Genomic DNA, 19,595 nt, shown 5'->3' with positions numbered 1-19,595 from the left:
GCCCCCCACAGCGAAGGGCCTGAGTCTCTCACCTACGACCCCCACGCTGATGGCCGTCTTGAGGTCCTGGCTACGGCTGTAGTTGGCCAGCACCTTCAGCAGGCAGTCGGCCCCCACGCACGCCCCACTGGCCAGCAGCTCGCAGGAGGCCTTGGCCACGGGCACCTTGCTCTGTTGCTGGGGAGCAGAGAGCAGCAGACAGGTCAGGACAGGGCTCACACAGCTACATCCCCTCTGGCCCTACTCCTCTCCTGGAGCCAGGGAGAGAACCCAGGAGTCCTGGCTCCCAGCCCCTCCCCGCCCGGCTCTAACAACTAGCCCCCACTCCCCTCCCAGAAGCCAAGAGTCCGGAAAAGTCCCATGCCCCAACCCCTCACCAGGTGCCGGCTCTGCTGCTGGGTGGAGGCTTTGAAGGCCACTGTGGGGAGTTCGTTCCTCAGGTACTTCAGCCACCCGGCCACCACCTCCTTGGACACCAGGTCTGGGGAGCGCAAAGCACCAAGGGTTAACCCAGCGTTGCCTGCTTTCCCCCACCCAGCTATTACGGCTCCTCCTCCCTTAGGAGCCCCAGCTCGCACCCCCAGGGAGGGAAACTGAGGCACCACAGGACTTGCCCCAGAGACAGCAGAGAACCCAGGATCCCTGGCTCCCACCCCCCCATACTCTAACCACCAGCCCCCACTCCCATCCCAGAGCTGGGGAGAAAACCCAGGAGTCCTGGCTCCTACCACTAGGCCCCATTCCCCTCCCACAGCTAAAGATAGAACCCAGGAATACTGGGGCCCAGCCCCCTGCCCCATGTTCTAACCACTAGCCCCCACTTCCCTCCCAGAGCCAGGGAGAGAACCCAGGAGTCCTGGCTCCCAGCCCCCCCTACTCTAACCCCTAGCCCCCACTCTCCTCCCAGAGCCAGGGAGAGAACCCAGGAGTCCAGGTTCCCCCCACCACACACCCACCGATTTTATTTAACACCAGCACCAGTTTCTTGTTGCCCCCGGCCTGCAGCACGGCCTCCTCCACCTGGGGGCAGCGACAGCCCTGGGGGTCTCGGGCGTCCAACACCTCGAGGACCACGTCAGCTGCCTGGATCACCTGTGGGGAGCAGGAGAGGGGGTGAGTAGGGTGTCCCCTCCGTGGCCTGGCCTGGCCTGGCCCGGCCCCACTGAGCACTGGTGAAAGGGGAGAATCATAGTCTCCCCTCCGCAGTCCGGCCCCACTGAGCGCCAGGGAGGGGGGGATATGGGGGCTTCCCCTCCATGTGGCTCACACTGACCTTCCTGAACTCCCGGTAGTAGGCCCTGCGGGACCCCTCCTTCTCCAGTCGCGGGTGCCCCTGCAGCTCGGCCTCCTGCCGAGAGAGGAGACGAAACAGTGGGGGGGGGGGGGGAGAGAGAACCCAGGAGTCCTGGTTCCTAGCCCCACTGCTCTGAGCCACTACACCCCACTCCCCTCCCAGAGCTGGGGAGAGAACCAGGAGTCCTGGCTCCTAGCCCCTCCTGCTCTAACCACTGGACCCTGCTCCCCTCTGCCAAATGGGAGAGGACCCAGGAGGCCGGTCTGGGGGCCGAGGGGCTGTGAGGTTCGGGGCCATGTTACCTTCTGCTTGAAATCCCGCTGCTTGCGGAGGGCGTCCTGCTGCAGGGACTCCAGGCTGCGGCGCTGGCTGGTCTCCTTGAGCCGGGCCTCCTCCTGCCGCGCCCTCAGCTCTGCCACCTGGAGACACAGCCAGGCTTCAGACTCCCGGAGCCGGGGAGAGAACCCAGGCGTCCGGGCTCCCAGCCTCCCGGCTCTAACCCAATAGACCCCACTCCCCTCCCAGAGCTGGGGAGAGAAGCCAGGAGTCCAGGCTCCCCCCATCCCTACCCTTTTCTGCTTTAATTTGGCTTCCTTCTTCGCATACTCCTTGAAACCCAACAGGTGAGGCACTCCTGGGTCCTTTTTCCCATGAGCCTTTGCTTCCTTCCTCTGTGTAAAAGAGAGATCCTGTTAATAACCTCACAGCAGGCAGCAACTCGCCCCCCCCCATTGAGAACCCAGGAGTCCTGGCTTCCAGCGCCCCCCCCCCCCCCCGGCTCTAACCCACCAGACCCCACTCCCCTCCCAGAGCTGGAGAGGAACCCAGGCATCCTGGGGCTCACCTTGCATGGGTGTTTCCTCGCAGCTCTTGCGTGTTCTGTGGAGAAGGGGACAGAGTTAAGGGGATGTTATATTTTGGGGGGCTGGGGCTGGAGGCCGGTCCAGGGGGCACCGGCCCTAGGGACTTACTGGGCCGGGTCATGGCTCCGAAGCAGGTCGCAGGGCCGTCTCCACTGAGCAGCACCTGGGAAGAAATTACGGTTATACAGGGGCCTGGAGAGCAGCTCTGGGGGTGGGGAGGGGGCCTAGTCGTTAGAGCCGGGGGGGCTGGGAGCCAGGATGCCTGGGTTCTCTCGCCAGCTCTGTGACCTCCGGATCCACCACACAGCAGTCCCTACCAGAAGAGAATCGGGGTGTGTGTGTGGGGTGGGGGGGAGATCTGATGAAATCCCAGACACGGACAGGGTGGGGATCCAGCCTCCCCTCTGGTCTCACGCCCCATGCCTCGCCCTCTGCAGCCCCCTCCCCAGAGAGCCTCCCGCCGCCCCATAGATCTAAGACCCCTCTACACCCCTCCCCCCAGATCCAGCCCCTCCCCCTCTGCACCCCCTCCCCCCAGATCCAGCCCCTCCCCCTCTGCACCCCAGATCCAGCCCCTCCCCCTCTGCACCCCCTCCCCCCAGATCCAGCCCCTCCCCCTCTGCACCCCAGATCCAGCCCCTCCCCCTCTGCACCCCCTCCCCCCAGATCCAGCCCCCCCCCGCCTCCTCCCTACCTGGCTGTCGCAGTTCCACTTCCAGGGCACCAGCTGGAACCCACGTGGCGCGCTCCCGACACGGGGCACTTCCTGTTCCCCCTCGAGTGCGCGCGCGGTGGGCGGGGCCTCGTGCACAGGCGCGTCCCCAAGGCGGGAGCTCCCGCCCGCCCCCGTGTTGTTGCTGACTCTGAGCTTTGCAAAAGGTGGCTGCGATTTCCAGCTGCAAAGGCGGGGGGGGGGCCTGGGGGGGGCGCAGCTGGAAGCCGGGGTGCGGGGGTGACGGTTGCATGGGATGAAATGGTGCAAATCTGCAGGCGGGCCTGGAGAGTCCTGCGGGGCCTGGGCTTGCAACTCTGCAGCCCGCACATTGCCAGGAAACCAAGCCGCCAGGCTTGCAAATCTGCGGGGGGGGCCGCGCATCCCTTGCAAATCTGCAGAGGGGGCCGCGCATCCCTTGCAAATCTGCAGAGGGGGCCGCGCATCCCTTGGAAATCTGCAGGGGGGGGCCGCGCATCCCTTGCAAATCTGCAGGGGGGGCGCCGCGCATCCCTTGCAAATCTGCAGGGGGGGGCCGCGCATCCCTTGCAAATCTACAGGGGGGGGCCGCGCATCCCTTGCAAATCTGCAGGGGGGGGGCCGCGCATCCCTTGCAAATCTGCATGCATGCATCGAAATGGCTCCATCCCCAGGCCTGCATGCCTTGCAGAGGCCCATTGCCGGCAAACCAAGCCCCCCGATTGCAGACCCAGCGCACATGCAGGCCGGGTGGCGAGCACCCAGAGGCGAAGAGGCTGGGTGCCTGCGTTGGTTGCAAACGTGCGCTATGGTCACAGACATTGTTCAGAGGAAATAAATCTCCGGCCTGCGGCCTTGCTGCCAAATTGCGGCCATGCGGGGCTTTTGCTCCCAGATATAAAGATCCCAAGTTGCAAAATGTGCGGGATGCAACTCACTAGACCCCACTCCCCTCCCACAGCCTGGGAGAGAACCCAGGAGTCCTGGAGCCCAGAAACCCCTGCTCTAACCCACCAGCCGCCCTTTCCCCATCCTCCTAGCAGTCTTTTCAGAGCTGACTGCATCTCAGCACCAGGTGAGCTGTGCCCATGCGGCATTAAGTGTGGCCGTTCCCCAGATACCCCGCCCCAGAGGTGGCTGCATTGGGTGAGCCCTCCCCATGCTGTTATGTGTGGCTGTTCCCCACCTGCCTCACTCCGGAGGTGGCTGCATTTCAGCACCAGGTCAGTTGTCCCCGGGCGGCGTTATGTGTGGCCATTCCCCAGCCGCTCCGCCCCAGAGGTGGTCGGGGGAGCTGTCCCGCCACAGCCACCCGTGAGTTAACAGTAGATGGTTGGCAGGGGGAAACAGGGTGATCCCGCTGCTGGACTGTACTTGTCTCAGGAGCTGCGATCCCTCACCCGCAGGGAACAGCTCTTGGCCCCAGGCCCAGGGCATCAGGCAAACGCACTAAAGGGCCGTTTGTACACAGACGGGGTTGGCCCACTTTGTGTAGACGCTGTTATCTAGTGGTTAGAGCAGGGGGCTGGGAGCCAGGACTCCTGGGTTCTCTCCCTGGCGCTGGGATGGCTGGTCGGTCGTGTGGCGCTGGGGCTGAGCCGGCAGCCGGGGGTTTAAGCACCTCCAGGAGTTCAGGAAATAACCGGGATTCCAGAGCCCAGCTGGGATTTCATTCAAAGGCCCCGATCCAGGCAGCTCCCGCTTCCCTTTAACTGCAAGAGAAAGGGCTCCTCTTGTTAGCACCAGCCCCTCTGCTGAGTCACAGGGCTCCTGGGTTCTCTCCCCAGCTGGGGGAGGGGAGTGGGGGCTAGTGGTTAGAGCAGAGGGGGCTGGGAGCCAGGACTCCTGGGTTCTCTCCCCAGCTCCCGCTCACTCCAGTCCCCTCCCCTCCGTATAACAGGCCAGGCGGGTGAGCCAGCAATGCTCCGGCAGCTGGCGACTCGGGGCCGGGAAGCCTTTGACGGGGCCCGCCAGGCCCGAGCCATGGCGAAGACAAGTCTGGCATGTCTGTAATCAATGGGCGTTCCCTGCCGCGTGTGATTCCTTTCCAGCGCCTGGCTCTGCGCCTTTAAATCCTCCCCCCATTGTTCCCATCTGCTGTGGTTTGAAGCATATTATCCCAGAGCAGGAGGAATTTCCCCCCCCACCATGTGCAAGCAGGGAAAGAAGCCGTGGGCTGGATTTAGCAGCAGATTTCAGAGGTTTCCCCCCCTCTCCTTGGGAGAAAAATCCCTGGCCTCCCAGAGGTGGATTTCCCTGCTTAAAATAGCCAGCCAGCCTGATTTCGAAGAAAGGCAGTGAACATCCAAGTTGGCTCTTTTGTTTGGCAGTAACCCCTCGGGAACGCCGGCTCTGCTCCACAAGGACTCGAAGCTGGCGCTGGCTTGGAGCTTACGCAGCTAGAAACACGAGCTGACACCTGGTTTGAAACCAGCAAATTGGAATTTACAACTGGTCTGGAACTTAGGAAACGAGGAATCGGAGTTTACAACGGGTTTGAACCCAAGAAATCCCAGTTGACAAGTGGTCTGAACCCGAGCCGTCCGCGGTTGCCACTAGTTTGTAATTGGCGAAGCGAGACTTGGGAGTTTACAGCCCGGCAGAAGGGCCTCACAAGGCAAGAAATCACAACTGGTTTGAAACGTAGGACACCAGAAATCGGCGTTCGCAGCTGGCTGGAAGCGCTCAAAGCTGAAAACGGGAGTTTACAACTGATTTTAAATGTCCGAAGCCAGAATTGGGAGTTGCCAGCCGGTTTGGATCTTCCTTCCAAGCAGCGGGAAATAGATCCGAACCTGACTACAAAAAGCCGTGAAGCTGGGCTCCCAATGAGCGAACCCTCCCTGGAGGAGATGGGTGGGTACAACTGATGTGAAACCTCGAAGGAGCAGAGCTGGGACCTCGCGGCTGAGGGAGAATTTCCGAGCCAGGAATCGGCAGCCCCACGCGCTGTGGCGGGGGAGAAGAACTCGCTCCCCGGGGCAATGAGCGAGACCCTCGTGGGGAGTTGGGGGATTGACTAAAGACGACTCGGACATTGCATCTGGCTGGGGACGGTTTCCAGCACGGCCCACGCGAAAGCAGCGCTTGGCAACCGAGGAAAACCTCCCGGGAGCGAAGAGGTCGGGGTTTGGCAAGGCCAGAGCTGGGGAAGTGGCTGCCTTTTGCCACGGCTGCAGAGCGGACCCCTTGCCCGGAGGAACCCCTGGACTTTTTTGCCGAGGGCCGTCCGAGGCCTTGCTGCGTGGCCGAGCCTGCGTGGATGGAAATCCCACGTGGGCTGGGTGTTTTCCCCCCGTCCTCGCTCCGGGTTCGTGGGCGGAGAAGGGGGTAGCGGATTTTGCAGCAAGCCAGCGGCGCGTGGGGCCCAAGTGAGCCAGGCCCCCCCATCCCAGCCTTGGAGAAAACAGACCCCCTCCCTTCCCCATGCCTCCAGCCCCACGCTGACGGGGGAGCAGGTGCCCGTGCCCCCCCGGCGAAGGAGACCCACCCTCTGCTCTCTTGCCAGCCTCCGGGTTGGGATCGGACACCCCTGGCTGAGGATGTGGCCCGAGATCCCCGGGGCTCGGGGGGGCCTGGGACCGGAGCTGGGGGGGGATTGAGCCCCGGAGGAAGGGGTGCAGACATGCAGAGGGCCAGTATGGTCGGGATCCCCAGCCTGGACCAAGCCGGATCCTTCTCCCAGCAGTGCAAGGCCATGCGGTTCTCCTATCACCTGGAGAGTGGGGCTGGCGGGCACCGAGCCGGTAAGGGGGGCTGTGAAATCTGGCTGGGGGGACACCTGTGTGGGGGTGATTTCTTTGTCAAGTGGGAGAGGGGATTGGAAGCCCAGACTCCTGGGTTCTCTCCCTGGCTCTGTGCGGGGAATGGGGTCTAGTGGTTAGAGCGGGGGGGGGGGGGCTGGGAGCCAGGACTCCTGGGTTCTCTCCCTGGCTCTGTGCGGGGAATGGGGTCTAGTGGTTAGAGCAGGGGCACCCGGGACAATGCCAAACTCAGGTCCCTTCTGCTGCAGTTTTTGGTGACAGGTGACGTTCGCCCCCCGGGTTTTCGAGGTTTGTCTCTTCCCCTGGACTTGGCCCTGCCCACACCCAGCCAGTCCTGCCTCTGGGCGCATGGAGTGAGAGCAGCTCCTTGCCCTGGACGGCTGGGGGTGGAAGGGTCCCAGGGCACAGGGGGCTGGGAGGGCAGCCCCTGGTCTGAGACCCTGGCTCTGTGACCCCCCCCTCCCCTCCCCTCCCCAAGCCGGGGAGAGAGCCCAGGAGTCCTGGCTCCCAGCCTCCCCACCCCCCTTGACCGAGATCAACCCCCTGTCCTGCCAGATGCTGTACAAATCGCCCTGACTGATCAGGGCTCATCCCATCAGGCCCCAACAGTGAGCAGGAGACAATTCCTGCCCCAAAAACAGAGGTGGAAGGGGAAACTGAGTCACGGAGGGATGAGAGGACTGGCCTAAGCGCGGGTTTACCAGGTCTGGAACAAAGACTCACGGGGGGGGCGGGGCGGTCTGCGTGTGTGTCGGTCCCTCCGTGCGGACCCAGCGGGAGGGGACGAGCCTGGCTCAGGGTCGGTCTGTCTGCGGTACCCTCCTCTTGCGACACATTTCCAGCAAAACAAAACAACCACAGTGTTATTGTTCCCAAAGGGCTCAGCTGATTTGGGATGCGAGAGACCCCGTGATTGTCCAGAGGAAGGCTGGTCAGGACTTCTGGGTTCTCTTCCCCCCAGTCCCCGGGAGGGGAGTGGGGCCTAGTGGTTAGTAGCAGGGGGGTGGGGTGGGAGCCAGGACTCCTGGGTTCTTCCCCCTGCTCTGGGAGGGGAGGGGGGAGCCAGGACTCCTGGGTTCAGCTGGGGGAGGGGCTGAGATGGAAGGGCTCAGATTTGTGGTTTAGGCTGTAGTGGTGATATTTGCATATTACCCACAAGCCCCTGCATCTCCCGGCTCCCCCCAGTCCTGAGCAATCTCGACAGGCATTTCTCCCGTCCTGCTGACCCCCTGACCCCTCCCCCCCAGGGGCCCATCCCCAGGGCATCAGACCCTGCCCCAACCTTCTGCACCCCCCACCCCGCCTTCTGGCTGCTGATGTTCATTAACCCCCTGAAGTCGCTGCTGCACAGGGAGCAGCTAAACTTGGGGGGGCTGCGGGTCGGGAGTGAGGGGCACCAGCGGGGCTGGGGGGCTGGGCTGGCAGGGGGCTGCGGGTCAGGAGTGAGGGGCACCGGCAGGGCTGGCAGGGGGCTGTGGGTCAGGAGTGAGGGGCACTGGCGGGGGCTGGGTGGTTCTCTGAGCCCTGTCTCTCCCCCACACCCTCAGGCAGAGGCGGGTGGGGCGGTGCCAAGGCTGACAAGGTTCTTACTAGGCAGCCAGGTGGGTGAAATCACAGCCAGCACCTGGTGGAGTTAAGGTGGCATCAGGATACCAGGTAGGGCTGCGGGTCGGGAGAGAGGGGCACCGGCGGGGCGGGGGGGGCAGGGCTGGGCTGGTAGGGGCTGCAAGTCGGGAGTGAGGGGCACTGGCAGTGAGAGACGGTTCCTTACCTGCCAGCCTGAATAGAGAAAGGAAACTGAGGCACAGATGCATGTAGTTACAGGGGAAGCCCAGAATCGGACCCAGCCAGTCCGCGCCCTGGGGCGTCGTGGGAGCCAGCTCCCCCTAGAGGGGACAGGCCCCATGTCCCATTCCCCGCCCCCCTGAGCCAGCCAGCCCCCCCCTGCCCCCCAGGGCTGGATCAGAGCCGGCGCCCCTGCACCCGGTTCCCTCCACCTTAAGCTCTTCTCCGGGCCTGCGGGATCCCGTCTGTTCATATCTCCTGGGCAGGGCCGTTGCTAAGATCTGGGATCCCAGCCCCCCCCCCCCCCGTTGTCGTGTTCCCCCCCCCGACTTCCCCCTTCCTGCCCTGGTCCCCACGGGTCCAGAGCTGAGAGCAGTGGGGGTGAGTGGTCCTGGGGAGGGGCCGGGAGCCGGGACGCCTGGGTTCTCTCCCCAGCTCTGGAATGGGGGTGAGGTGTAGTGGTGAGAGTGGGGGGGCAGGGCTGGGAGTCAGGACTCCTGGGTTCTCTCCCCGGCTCTGGAATGGGGGTGAGGTGTAGTGGTGAGAGTGGGGGGGCAGGGCTGGGAGTCAGGACTCCTGGGTTCTCTCCCCGGCTCTGGAATGGGGGTGAGGTGTAGTGGTGAGAGTGGGGGGGCAGGGCTGGGAGTCAGGACTCCTGGGTTCTCTCCCCGGCTCTGGAATGGGGGTGAGGTGTAGTGGTGAGAGTGGGGGGGCAGGGCTGGGAGTCAGGACTCCTGGGTTCTCTCCCAGATCTGGAAGGGGAGCGGGGTCTGGTGGGTTAGAGTGCAGGGCTGGAGCGGGCTGGGAGCCCGGATGCCTGGGTCCCCTGTTCCACCCTTCCTCCAAGCTCAGCCGTTTGCTCCTCTGCTCCTTTGACCCCCCCAGACGAGGGTGCGCTGTGGGGGGGGAGGGGAGCTCCCACTGCTCTCTGCCCCCCCCCCGACAGGCGCAGACAGCAGCTGGCGGGGTGGGGGTTGGAACCTGTGGGGGGACCCTGCTAAGGAGGGGCCATGAGGGGGCTGCGGAGGAGGAATTGCAGGGAGGGGGCACTGGTGGGGGATGGGCAGGGCAAACGTGGGTGGGGTTCGGGGGGGCACAATGACCCTCCAACCCCCTTCAACCCAGCCACCCCCCTTCTCCCTTCCAGGCCCCCCGGGCCAGGGCTCCCGGCTGCTGGTGAAGAGTCTGTCCCTGGAACCGCGAAGCGAACCCTGGCATCCGGAGAGCGCCCAGCGCCTCCGCTCAGACCCCGGGCCCCACAGCGACGGGGGGGAGCCCCACCCCGCCCTGCCCAGGAGGGCCCTGGGCCCCAAACCACAGGGTGAGTCCCACAGGGCGGGGCAGGGCGGGCGGGGGAACTGGCTGCTCCAGCCCCAGCCTCTGCCAGCAGGAGCTGCTGGGGGGCATTGGGGGTGGGGCGCTGGGGGAGGGGCCGGGTGCTGGGGGGCATTGGGGGTGGGGCGCTGGGGGAGGGGCCGGGTGCTGGGGGGCATTGGGGGTGGGGCGCTGGGGGAGGGGCCGGGTGCTGGGGTGGCATTGGGGGTGGGGTGCTGGGGGAGGTGCTGGGGGTGCATTGGGGGTGGGGCGCTGAGGGAGGGGCCGGCTGCTGGGGGGACATTGGGGGTGGGGCGCTGAGGGAGGGGCCGGGTGCTGGGGGGACATTGGGGGTGGGGCACTGAGGGAGGTGCTGGGGGGGCTTGGTGCTGGGCGGGGATCACATTAACCCTTTCTTCCCTTTCCTTTTCCAGTCCCTCCCAAACCAGGTCATCTCCAGAGCACCCATCCCCCGTGGCCCCCGGCCCCCATCCCCCCGCCCCCCTCACGCCCCCTCCCAGCCAACCCCCGCCTGGGCCCCCGGAGCCCCCCAACACCGCACCCCGAGGCTCAGGATGGAGCTGTCTCCACAGACGTCTTGACCCTCATCGAGAAGTTTGAGAGGTGAGTGCGCCCCTCCCAGAGAACCCAGGAGTCCGGGCTCCCCCCAGCCCCGCTCTAACCCACCAGACCCCGCTCCCCTCCCGGAGAACCCAGGAGTCCGGGCTCCCCCCAGCCCCGCTCTAACCCACCAGACCCCGCTCCCCTCCCGGAGAACCCAGGAGTCCTGACTCTGTTTCCCTTCCTCCTGCAGGGACCCTGTAATCCTGACGCTGGAGCAGCCGTCCCCCACCCCCAGCTCGGACCCCCCGAGTCCTGGGGAGGCTGATGTAACCCCCAAGTCGCTGGCTCTCCTGGGTCTGCCGGCGGGGGAGGACTCAGGGCCAGCCGGGCAGGGGGACCAGGCCCCCTGCCTGCCCCCCCCCGGCCCCCAGCGGGAAACTGGCCAACCGGGACAGTGGCTTCGACAGCATCAGCTCCCCGTCCCCCAGCGAGGAGCTGGGCTTCGGGGGGGAAGAGGGGCCCGTGGGGGAGGGCGACGGGGGGGGCAGCCCGGGGTCCCCCCCCTGCCCAGACTCCGAGGTGGACAGCGACCTGGACGAGGGGAGCGGGGATGACGGGGAGCCGGCGCCAGGCACGGTGCCCCCCCAGGCCGAGAGACCGAACGCGCCGGAGGTGAGATCGATGAGAGCGGCCGACCCCCTGCCCCACAGTGCCCCCCTGCGCCTGGCCCTGCCTGCTAGGGGAGAGCGCTCCCCGCCCCACGGTGCCCCCCAGTACCCAACCCTGACCGCCAGAGGAGAGCGCCCCCTGCCCCACGGCGCCCCCCAGTGCCTGGCCCTGCCTGCTAGGGGAGAGTGCCCCCTGTCCAGCCCCCCGCCTTGCTCCCCGCCCCACGGCGCCCCCCAGTACCCAGCCCTGACTGCCAGGGGAGAGCACCCCCTGTGCAGCCCAGCACCCAGCCCTGACTCCCAGGGGAGAGCGTCCCTGCCCCATGGCGCCCTCCAGCACCCAGTCCTGACTGCCAGGGGAGGGAGCTGGGGGGTGGGGCAGGGCAGGTCTGTGTGTGTGAGGTGGGGATATGGTGGGGCAGAGGCTTGGGGGTCGGGGCTGAGTGTATGGGGTTGACACCTCTCTCTCTCTCTCTCCCCCTCTGCACCCCCAGCTCACAGCCCCCCAAAAAACCTTCCACATCGCCAATGAGCTGCTGCAGACAGAGAAGGCTTACGTCGCCCGGCTGCACCTGCTGGATCAGGTACCAGGAACTGGGGGGGCTGGGAGCCAGGACGCCTGGGTTCTCTCCCGGCCCCGGGAGCGGGGGTGGTGGTGCTCACTGGTTCCCCCCCGCAGGTGTTCTGTGCCCGTCTCCTGGAGGAAGCCCGCAGCAGAAGCTCTTTCCCCGGCGACGTGGTGATGGGGATTTTCTCCAACATTTGTTCCATCTACTGTTTCCATCAGCAGTTCCTGCTGCCGGAGCTGGAGAAGCGCATGCAGGAATGGTGAGCGAGCAGTGGGCCGGGGGGGGGGCGTGTGTGAGAGGTCGCCGAGATGCAGCCACCTCTGGGGCGGGGCAGCTGGGGAACCGCCGCACAGAACGCTGCATGGGGGACAGGCTGGCTCCGGGGCCTGGGACATGGGGCGCCAGCTCTGATCCCACCCCCCGCCCTCCCCAGGGACAGGTACCCCCGCATAGGGGACATACTGCAGAAGCTGGCTCCATTTCTCAAGATGTACGGGGAGTACGTCAAGAACTTTGACCGGGCCATGGAGCTCGTCAACACCTGGATGGAGCGATCCGCCCACTTCAAGCTGATCGTCCACCAGATCCAGGTGAGGAACCCAGGCTCCTGGCCCCCGCTCTAACCACCAGCCCCCACTCCCCTCCCAGAGCTGGGGAGAGAACCCAGGAGTCCCGGCTCCCAGACCCCTGCTCTAACCACCAGCCCCCGCTCCCCTCCCAGAGCCGGGGAGAGAACCCAGGCGTCCGGGCTCCCAGTCCCCCCTGCTCTAACCACCAGCCCCCGCTCCCCTCCCAGAGCCGGGGAGAGAACCCAGGTGTCCGGGCTCCCAGCCCCCCCTGCTCTAACCACCAGCCCCCGCTCCCCTCCCAGAGCCGGGGAGAGAACCCAGGCGTCCGGGCTCACCCTCCCCTTTGCAGATGGAGGAGGCCTGCGGGAATCTCACCCTGCAGCAGCACATGCTGGAGCCCGTCCAGAGGATCCCCCGGTACCAGCTGCTGCTGAAGGGTTACCTGCAGCGCCTGCCCCCCGGCGCCCCCGACAGCCGGGATGCAGAGAGTGAGTGGGGCGCCCGGGACTCTGTGGGGAACTGGGGGGGGCTGGGGGGGGGCTCTGGGTATCCAGGCGGGGGGCTGGGCGGGGGGCTCTGGGTATCTGGGGGGGCAGGCTGGGTGGGGGCTGGGTGGGGGGCTCTGGGTATCCGGGCGGGGGGCTGGGTGGGGGGCTCTGGGTATCTGGGGGGGCAGGCTGGGTGGGGGGCTCTGGGTATCCGGGCGGGGGGCTGGGCAGGGGGCTCTGGGTATCTGGGGGGGCAGGCTGGGTGGGGGCTGGGCGGGGGGCTCTGGGTATCCGGGCGGGGGGCTGGGCAGGGGGCTCTGGGTATCCAGGGGGGCAGGCTGGGTGGGGGCTGGGCGGGGGGCTCTGGGTATCCAGGGGGGCAGGCTGGGCGGGGGGCTCTGGGTATCTGAGGGGGCAGGCTGGGTGGGGGGCTCTCCTGGACTCACCCCGTCTCTCCGCCCTGATCGCAGAGTCCCTGCAGCTGATCGCGACGGCAGCCGAGCATTCGAATGCCGCCATCCGCAAAATGGTACGCCGGGGTCCGAGTGCGAGTCCCAGCCTGGGCGCTAGGGGGCGCTGTGCTGTGGGGAGCAGGGCGGGGCTGCGTTGGGCGATGCCACAGGGACGCTCGCTCACCACCGAGATGCAGCCACCTCTGGGGACAGGCGGCGGGGAACAGCCGCACCCAACGCCGCGTGGGGATGGCTCGCCAGATGCAGCCACCTCTGGGGTGGGGCGGCTGGGAACAGCCACACACAACACCACACGGGGAGGCTCCCCTGGCCCCGAGAAGCAGCCGGCTGGGGGGGCAGGGCGGCTGCTGGGCTGTGGGGCAGGACCGACCCCCCTTCTCGCCCCCAGGAACGGATGCATTCCTTGCTGAAGGTGTACGAGCTGCTGGGCGGGGAGGAGGACATCGTTAGCCCCACTAACGAGCTCATTAAGGAAGGCCACATCCTCAAGCTGTCGGCCAAGAACGGGACCACACAGGACCGGTACCTGATCCTGGTGAGAGACCCCCTGGGTCGGGCTGCCGGGGGCTGGGAGGGGGCTCTGACCCCCATATGAGGGCAGGGCTTGGCTGGGTGACCTCTGACCCCTGGGGGGCTCCCTGGCTGGCCTCTGTACAAAGGGAGGGACTGGTTGGGTGACCTCTGACCCCTGGGGGTGGGGGGGTGACCTCTGAGCCCTGGGGGGTTGGGGGCGTGGGTGACCTCTGACCCCCTCTCGACCCCCTTCTCCCCAGTTCAACGACCGGCTGCTCTGCTGCGTCCCCAAACTGCGCCTCCTCGGCCAGAAATTCGGGGTCCGGGCCCGGATCGACGTGGAGGGGATGGAGGTGGGTGGGGAGCGCGGACCCCGCTATCCTCTTCCCCCCTCCCCCCCCGCTATCCTCCCTGGCCCTGCTCTCCCCCCGCCCTGGTATCCCCCCACCCCTCGTACCCCCCGCCCCGGTATCCCCCCCTCCTCCGGTATCCTCCTGTGCCCCATTTCCCCCCCGTATCCCTCCTTGCCCAGGCCCCTGTGCCTCAGTTTCTCCACCGGTATTCCGCCCTGGGCCCCTCTGCCCTGGTATCCTGCCCCCCCGATCGAGGGGGTGTGGGGGGGTTTCTGACCCGGCCGCTCCCCTCCCAGTGTCTCTGTCCCGCAGGTGAAGGAGTCGAGTGGTGTCAACCTGCCCCGGACCTTCCTGGTGTCAGGGAAGCAGCGTTCGCTGGAGCTGCAGGCGAGGTAGGGAGACCCCCCGGTGTCCCCACTGTCCCCCGATATCTCCACTGCCCCCTCGCCTTGTCTCCCCCCTGAGTCTCCCCCCGGCTGGTATCCCCCCTGCCTTCCCCAACCCCCCCAGCCTGGTGTCCCCTCTGCCTCCCTCCACAGCCTGGTTATTCCCCCCCCACTCACCGCCCAGTACCCCTCCCCCCACGTCTACCCCGCCCCCCATTAACACCCCCCTCCGTGTTCCTGTTTCTGCCCTTTAGGACGGAGGAAGAGAAACGCGACTGGATCCAGGTACCTGGGGGGCCTTGGGACTGTCCCCCTTCCCCTGGCACGGGGGGGGGATCCAGGGAGCGGTGTCTCGGGGGGGGGGCAGGGTGGAGAGGCGGGATTCAGCTCAGGGTCACCTCTCACTTGCCCCCACAGCCCTTCCCATCCCCATCAGTGGGGAGGGTCCTGGGCCATGGTGGGGCCTGCTGTGGGGGGCTGCCAGGGGAGGGGCACCTCCCTCCCCTTCTCATTCCTCTGCTCCCCCCAGGCGATTCGGGCCACGATCCTGAAGCTGGAGCAGATTCCGGTGGGAGCTGCCCCCCGGGAAGAGGAGGAGCCCTGGGCTGGATCGCTGGTGAGCTCACACGCGTGTGTCTGTGCGTGGATGGCTGAGTGTGGGCGGGACCTAGGGGTGCAAGTGCGAGGGAGGGAACTGGGGGTGTGCATGAGAGGGTGGGACCTGGGGGTGAGCGTGCGAGGGCAGGACCCACATTCACGTGAGCGAGGGCAGGATTTGCACGTGCGTGCGCAGGGCCGGGGGGCGAGGGCGGGAGCCGTGTGCGCCCGTGCGAGGCCCCGTGCGGCTGTCCCCGTGCAGGGCCGGGAGCTGGGCCGCCGGGAGCTGGGCCGCCGGGAGCTGGGCCGCCGGGCGCCGACGCCGATCCGGGAGAACGAGGTGACGCTCTGCATGCAGTGCCAGGAGCCCTTCGCCGCCCTCACCAAGCGCCGACACCACTGCCGGGCCTGCGGCCGCGTGAGTCCCGGGGGCTGGGGCGGGAACGGGATGGGGGGGCCTGGGCTGCAGGAGGGGGTCCTGGGTGCCCAGGACCCCCAGCTGGGCCGGGCCTGTCTTGGGGTCCCCCCGGTCTCATGCTCCCCCCCCCCGGCTCCCCCAGGTGGTCTGCGGGAAATGCTCCGAGTTCCGGGCCCGGCTGCTTTACGACAACAACCGGCCCAACCGGGTCTGTGGGGGCTGCTTTGCCGCGCTGCACGGCCCCCCCGGGCCCCCCGGCCCCCCCCCCGCGTCGCCGCTCCATCCTCGAGGTGAGTCTCCCCCCAGCATCCCCCCCCGACCCACCGCTCCATCCTCGAGGTGACTCCCCCCCAGCCGCCGCTCTATCCTCGAGGTGACTCCCCCAGCCCCCCCTCCAGGATCCCCCCCCGAGCCACCGCTCTATCCTCGAGGTGAGCCCCCCCGGTGCACTTCAGCTACTCCCCCCACGCCGCTGCTCCATCCTCGAGGTGAGCCCCCCCAGGGCCCCCCAACCACCCCCCCACGCTTCTGCTCCATCCCCGAGGTGAGCCCCCTGGCACCCCCAGCTCCCTCCCCCCTCGCAGTGGGGCCCCCGGGCACTACTGGGCATTTCTGCCCCACAGAAGCAGGCGTCGGAGGCGGCCGAGCGCAGCGTTGTCTGCAGCTCCCTGCACTACATGGAGCCGGGCGCCAAGGCCTGGCACAAAGGCTGGTTCGTCGTTCCGGAGAGCGAGCCCCTGGTGCTGTACGTCTATGGGGCCCCCCAGGTAGGGTCCCCCGCGGCCCCCACCTGCTCTGCCCTGCTGGCCCCTGCAGCTCTGCCAGGCCCCCCACCGCCACCCCGTAACCCTGGCAGGCCACGGCTCCCCACTCCTGCCCCGCCAGGCCTCGCCCCACGGCCTCCACCTGCTCTGCCGAGCCCCGCACCCCCTGCTCTGCCGGTGCCCCCCACTCCCGACCGGCAGCCCCTGCCGGGCCCCCCGACCCTGGCCAGGCCTCCTACTCCCGACCTGCCCCGCTGGTGCCCCCGACCTGCAGCCCTGCTGGGACCCCACTCCCGACCGGCAGCCCCTGCCCTTCACGCCTGACCCCGTCTCTCTGGCCCCCCAGGACGTGAAGGCCCAGCGCAGCCTCCCGCTGATTGGCTTCGAGGTGACGGCCCCGGACCCGGGGGTGCGGCTCGAGCGGCGTCACTCGTTCGCCATCCGCCAGAGCCAGCTTTGCTGGCAGTTCAGTGCCGAGTCGGAGGGGCTGCAGCGGCGCTGGATGGAAGCCCTGAGCCGGGCCGGGCGGGGGGAGCCGGCAGCCCCCCCCGGGCCCGAGGCCGAGGGGCTGGACTGGACCCGACCCCCCCCAGCAAACGATACTTGAACTGTCCTCAGGCACTTTGAACTCACCTCCCCGCACAAGGGCAGGCCTAGCTGTTAACCGCCCCCCTTTGTTCAGCTGCCCCCCCCCGCGGGATCGACAGGCCGGCTCACGCGGCGCTCGCCAGGGACAGACGCTCGCTTCGCAGACCGCATTTTATTGTTGCTGACGTGCAGTGGCTGGCCACTAGGGGGCAGCCTCCCATCCACGGGGGCACCCCAACTCTCTCCCTCCCCCCAGGAGATGGGGGGGCACCCGGATTTTCTAGAGTTCTTGGGAGCCGCGCGTTGTTAAAGCTCCATCAGCCGATTTCTTAATAAAGGTTTTGTTTTGTTCGGGTCGTTTCGTTTTCAGCCAAGGTGCAGGGAATGGGGGGCGGGGCCTGTCCCCTCTAGGGGGCGCCCCTCTCACTGACTGACGCCCCCCAGCTGTTGCCATAGCGACACATTGTGGCTATACCTGGTTTCTTCCCCTGCCCAGCTCCCTGCAGCGAAGCCCCCCCAGGCCACACGTGACCGGGGGGGCACCCCTCATTTCTTTTTCTTCCGTACGACCGTCCAGCCGTCGTCTGCCGGGGGAGGGTCCGGGAGGGGCCCGGGGCTGCTGCAGTCCATCACCTGCAGGGATGGGGTGCAGGAGTCAGAGCTGGGATCCCTCCCAACTGCAGCCCCCCCCCCCAAGATTGAGCCCAGCCAGCTCCCTACCGCCCGCCAAGATCAGCCCCATGGGCTCAGCCAGTTGCATATCCTGGCTCCCATCCCTGATTCCTGGCCCCTGCTCTGGGCCGCGCGGCTGGTACCTCCTCCGGCTTCTCCTCCTCCTCCTCACTGCTGCTCCCCTCGGCGGGGCGGGCCTGGGCGGCTGCCCTGCCCACCTCCTGCTGCCTCCGCGCCAGCCGGGCGATGGCTTCCGTCAGGGCCGGCCCCTCGCCACGCTGGCACCGGGCAAAGAGCAACTGGAGCTGCTGGCTCACCTGCCGGGGAGGGTGGGGGGAAGAGATGGGATCAAAGGCCAGGGGGTGTCCCCCCTCCTTCCAAGAATCCCCCAGGCCAGGATGACCACCCCACCCCCACACACATGCTCTGCCCTCACTCCCGCAGTCCCCCGGGGCAGGGTTGAGAGATAGGAGGAGTCGCCTCCTGCCAAGCACTACGGGGGCTAGGACACGCAGCTGGGATACCTCAGCCAAGCTGCCGTCCTCAATGATGGTGTCAAACTCGTTGTTCAGCACCTCGGCGAGGAAATCCTCCACCTCGTCCAGCTCCAGGGCCACTGCAGAGAAGAAGACTCAGAGCTGGGGCGGGAGGGGGCTTTCAGGACTCTCTAGCCTGGAAAAGGATTCTGGGATTGGGGGAAGACTCCCAGCTCCCTCCCAGGAGTCCTGGCTCCTAGCCCCCTGCTCTGACCACTGGACCTCACTCCCCTCCCAGAGCCGGGGAGAGAACCCAGGAGTCCTGGCTCCCAGCCCCCTGCTCTGACCACTGGACCCCATTCCCCTCGCAGAACCGAGGGGAGAACCCAGGAGTCCTGGCTCCCTTTGCTCTAACCCACTAGACCCCCACCAACCAAGACTGGGGTCCCATTCACGGCAGGCGTAGCACAGACCCCCTGCGATCTTGGGGGCTTGAGGAGCTGGGCCCTGAGGCGCTGCCGGTGGGAACGCCCCGTCGGTGTCGGCGGGTCTCACCATTGCTGTGGAAATACTGCTCCACCACGCCCACCAGCCACTCGGCCTTTGCCCGGCCGTGTGCCCCGCCGAAGCCATGCTCCACCGCGACCTGCGCCGGGGAGAGAAGTGCGGACGTTACCCCTTGGCCTGGGCCTGCGAACCGCGGGGCAGGCAGGGCGCGGGATCGCCCGGCTTCGGCACGCCGGCTGTTCTAGACGGGACCGTGCTACCTCGCCATGTTTCTGTGGGAGGGCTGTGTGGGCCTGGGGGCAGGGACTATGGGGGACCTCATCACCCCGCTGTGTTCCTGTAGAGACAGGGAGGGAAAATTCCTATAGGGGACCTCACCTTTGCAGTGTGTTTCTGTAGGGACGGGGGGGGGGTGTCCACAGGGGCCCTTGAGACCTCTGTGTTTCTATAGGGGACCATGCCATCTCTCTGTGTTTCTAGAGGGTCTGGAGAGCGTGTCTATAGGGAACCTTCCCGTGTCTCTATTTTTCTATAGAGCCTGGTGGTGTTTCTATGGTGACCTTGCCATTGCTCTATGTTTCTATAGGGACAGATGAATCTATAGGGGGATCTTTCCCTTTCTGCGTGTTTCTACAGGGTCGGGGGGGGGCTTGCCTTTTCTGCGTGTTTCTATAGGGTCGGGGGGGGGCTTGCCCTTTCTGCATGTTTCTACAGGGTCTGGAGGGGGCCTTGCCCTTTCTGCGTGTTTCTATAGGGTCGGGGGAGGGGCTTGCCCTTTCTGCATGTTTCTACAGGGTCGGGGGGGGGGCTTGCCTTTTCTGCGTGTTTCTATAGGGTCGGGGGGGGGCTTGCCCTTTCTGCATGTTTCTATAGGGTCGGGGGGGGCTTGCCCTTTCTGCGTGTTTCTATAGGGTCTGGGGGAGCTTGCCTTTTCTGCGTGTTTCTAGAGGGGGGCAAAAGGGGGCCGGGCCCTTTCTGCGTGTTTCTATAGGGCCTGGGAGGATTTATAGGTGGCCTTGCCCCTTCCACGTGTTCCTATAGGAAAGGCCAGGCCAGGCCAGGCCTGGCCTGGCCTGGCCTTGCCGCCCCCTAGCTCCGGGACTCGCTCTGCCCCCCACCCATCGCCCCCCGCTCTCACCTGCAACGCGGCCCAGCTGCCCAGCACCGCCCGGACCCCCTGGCTGAACAGGCCACGTGTCTCCTCCCTGGGCGCCGCCATGACAGGGGGCGCCAGGGCGGGCGGCAGGAACCGAGCGCGGAGAGCATCGATCCCCCACCC

The 19,595-nt window shown here is 66.8% G+C and overlaps 3 protein-coding genes across 5 annotated transcripts in view; 1 reads left to right on the top strand and 2 right to left on the bottom strand.

Moving 5' to 3' along the window:
- GNL3L (G protein nucleolar 3 like) overlaps nt 1-7,804 on the bottom strand; it is an 11,973-nt gene extending 4,169 nt beyond the window's left edge. The window contains exons 1-10 of one of the 2 annotated variants that reach the window (XR_012155986.1): nt 7,336-7,804; nt 2,852-4,560; nt 2,266-2,320; nt 2,139-2,173; nt 1,864-1,965; nt 1,597-1,713; nt 1,274-1,348; nt 957-1,092; nt 378-481; nt 33-177 (exon numbers count right to left, since the gene is read on the bottom strand). Coding sequence is in view for 1 of the 2 variants with exons in the window: in XM_073321523.1 (XP_073177624.1) it covers nt 33-177; nt 378-481; nt 957-1,092; nt 1,274-1,348; nt 1,597-1,713; nt 1,864-1,965; nt 2,139-2,173; nt 2,266-2,320; nt 2,852-3,253 (1,171 nt within the window). In the remaining variant the exon portion in view is untranslated. Of the gene's footprint in view, nt 1-32; nt 178-377; nt 482-956; nt 1,093-1,273; nt 1,349-1,596; nt 1,714-1,863; nt 1,966-2,138; nt 2,174-2,265; nt 2,321-2,851; nt 4,561-7,335 lie in introns of those variants that run through there. The other variant, XM_073321523.1, reaches the window with a different exon arrangement.
- Nucleotides 6,514-17,012, top strand: FGD1 (FYVE, RhoGEF and PH domain containing 1). The gene is given in 19 exon segments (XM_073321522.1): nt 6,514-6,594; nt 9,545-9,718; nt 10,146-10,335; nt 10,526-10,687; nt 10,689-10,947; nt 11,438-11,527; nt 11,623-11,771; nt 11,946-12,102; nt 12,431-12,569; nt 13,040-13,098; nt 13,431-13,577; nt 13,816-13,908; nt 14,221-14,300; nt 14,549-14,579; nt 14,824-14,910; nt 15,154-15,309; nt 15,452-15,599; nt 15,933-16,076; nt 16,420-17,012. Coding segments are annotated over 19 exon segments (2,595 nt in total). The 5' UTR covers nt 6,514-6,545; the 3' UTR covers nt 16,701-17,012.
- Nucleotides 16,819-19,595, bottom strand: TSR2 (TSR2 ribosome maturation factor). 2 transcript variants are annotated; one of them, XM_073321559.1, is made up of 5 exons: nt 19,455-19,580; nt 18,365-18,455; nt 17,858-17,949; nt 17,477-17,650; nt 16,819-17,294 (listed from the first exon to the last, which is right to left on the bottom strand). In XM_073321559.1, exons 1-5 carry the CDS (start codon nt 19,533-19,535, stop codon nt 17,208-17,210), a joined length of 525 nt encoding a protein of 174 aa, XP_073177660.1. In that variant the 5' UTR covers nt 19,536-19,580; the 3' UTR covers nt 16,819-17,207. The 2 variants fall into 2 exon arrangements, with proteins under 2 accessions (XP_073177660.1, XP_073177661.1); XM_073321560.1 differs by lacking the exon at nt 17,858-17,949 and having other exon boundaries at nt 19,455-19,595.

The sequence above is a fragment of the Lepidochelys kempii genome, chromosome 23, assembly GCF_965140265.1.
Source record: "Lepidochelys kempii isolate rLepKem1 chromosome 23, rLepKem1.hap2, whole genome shotgun sequence".
NCBI classification, from domain to species: Eukaryota; Metazoa; Chordata; order Testudines; family Cheloniidae; genus Lepidochelys; species Lepidochelys kempii.
This window is presented reverse-complemented; position numbering and strand designations above follow the sequence as displayed.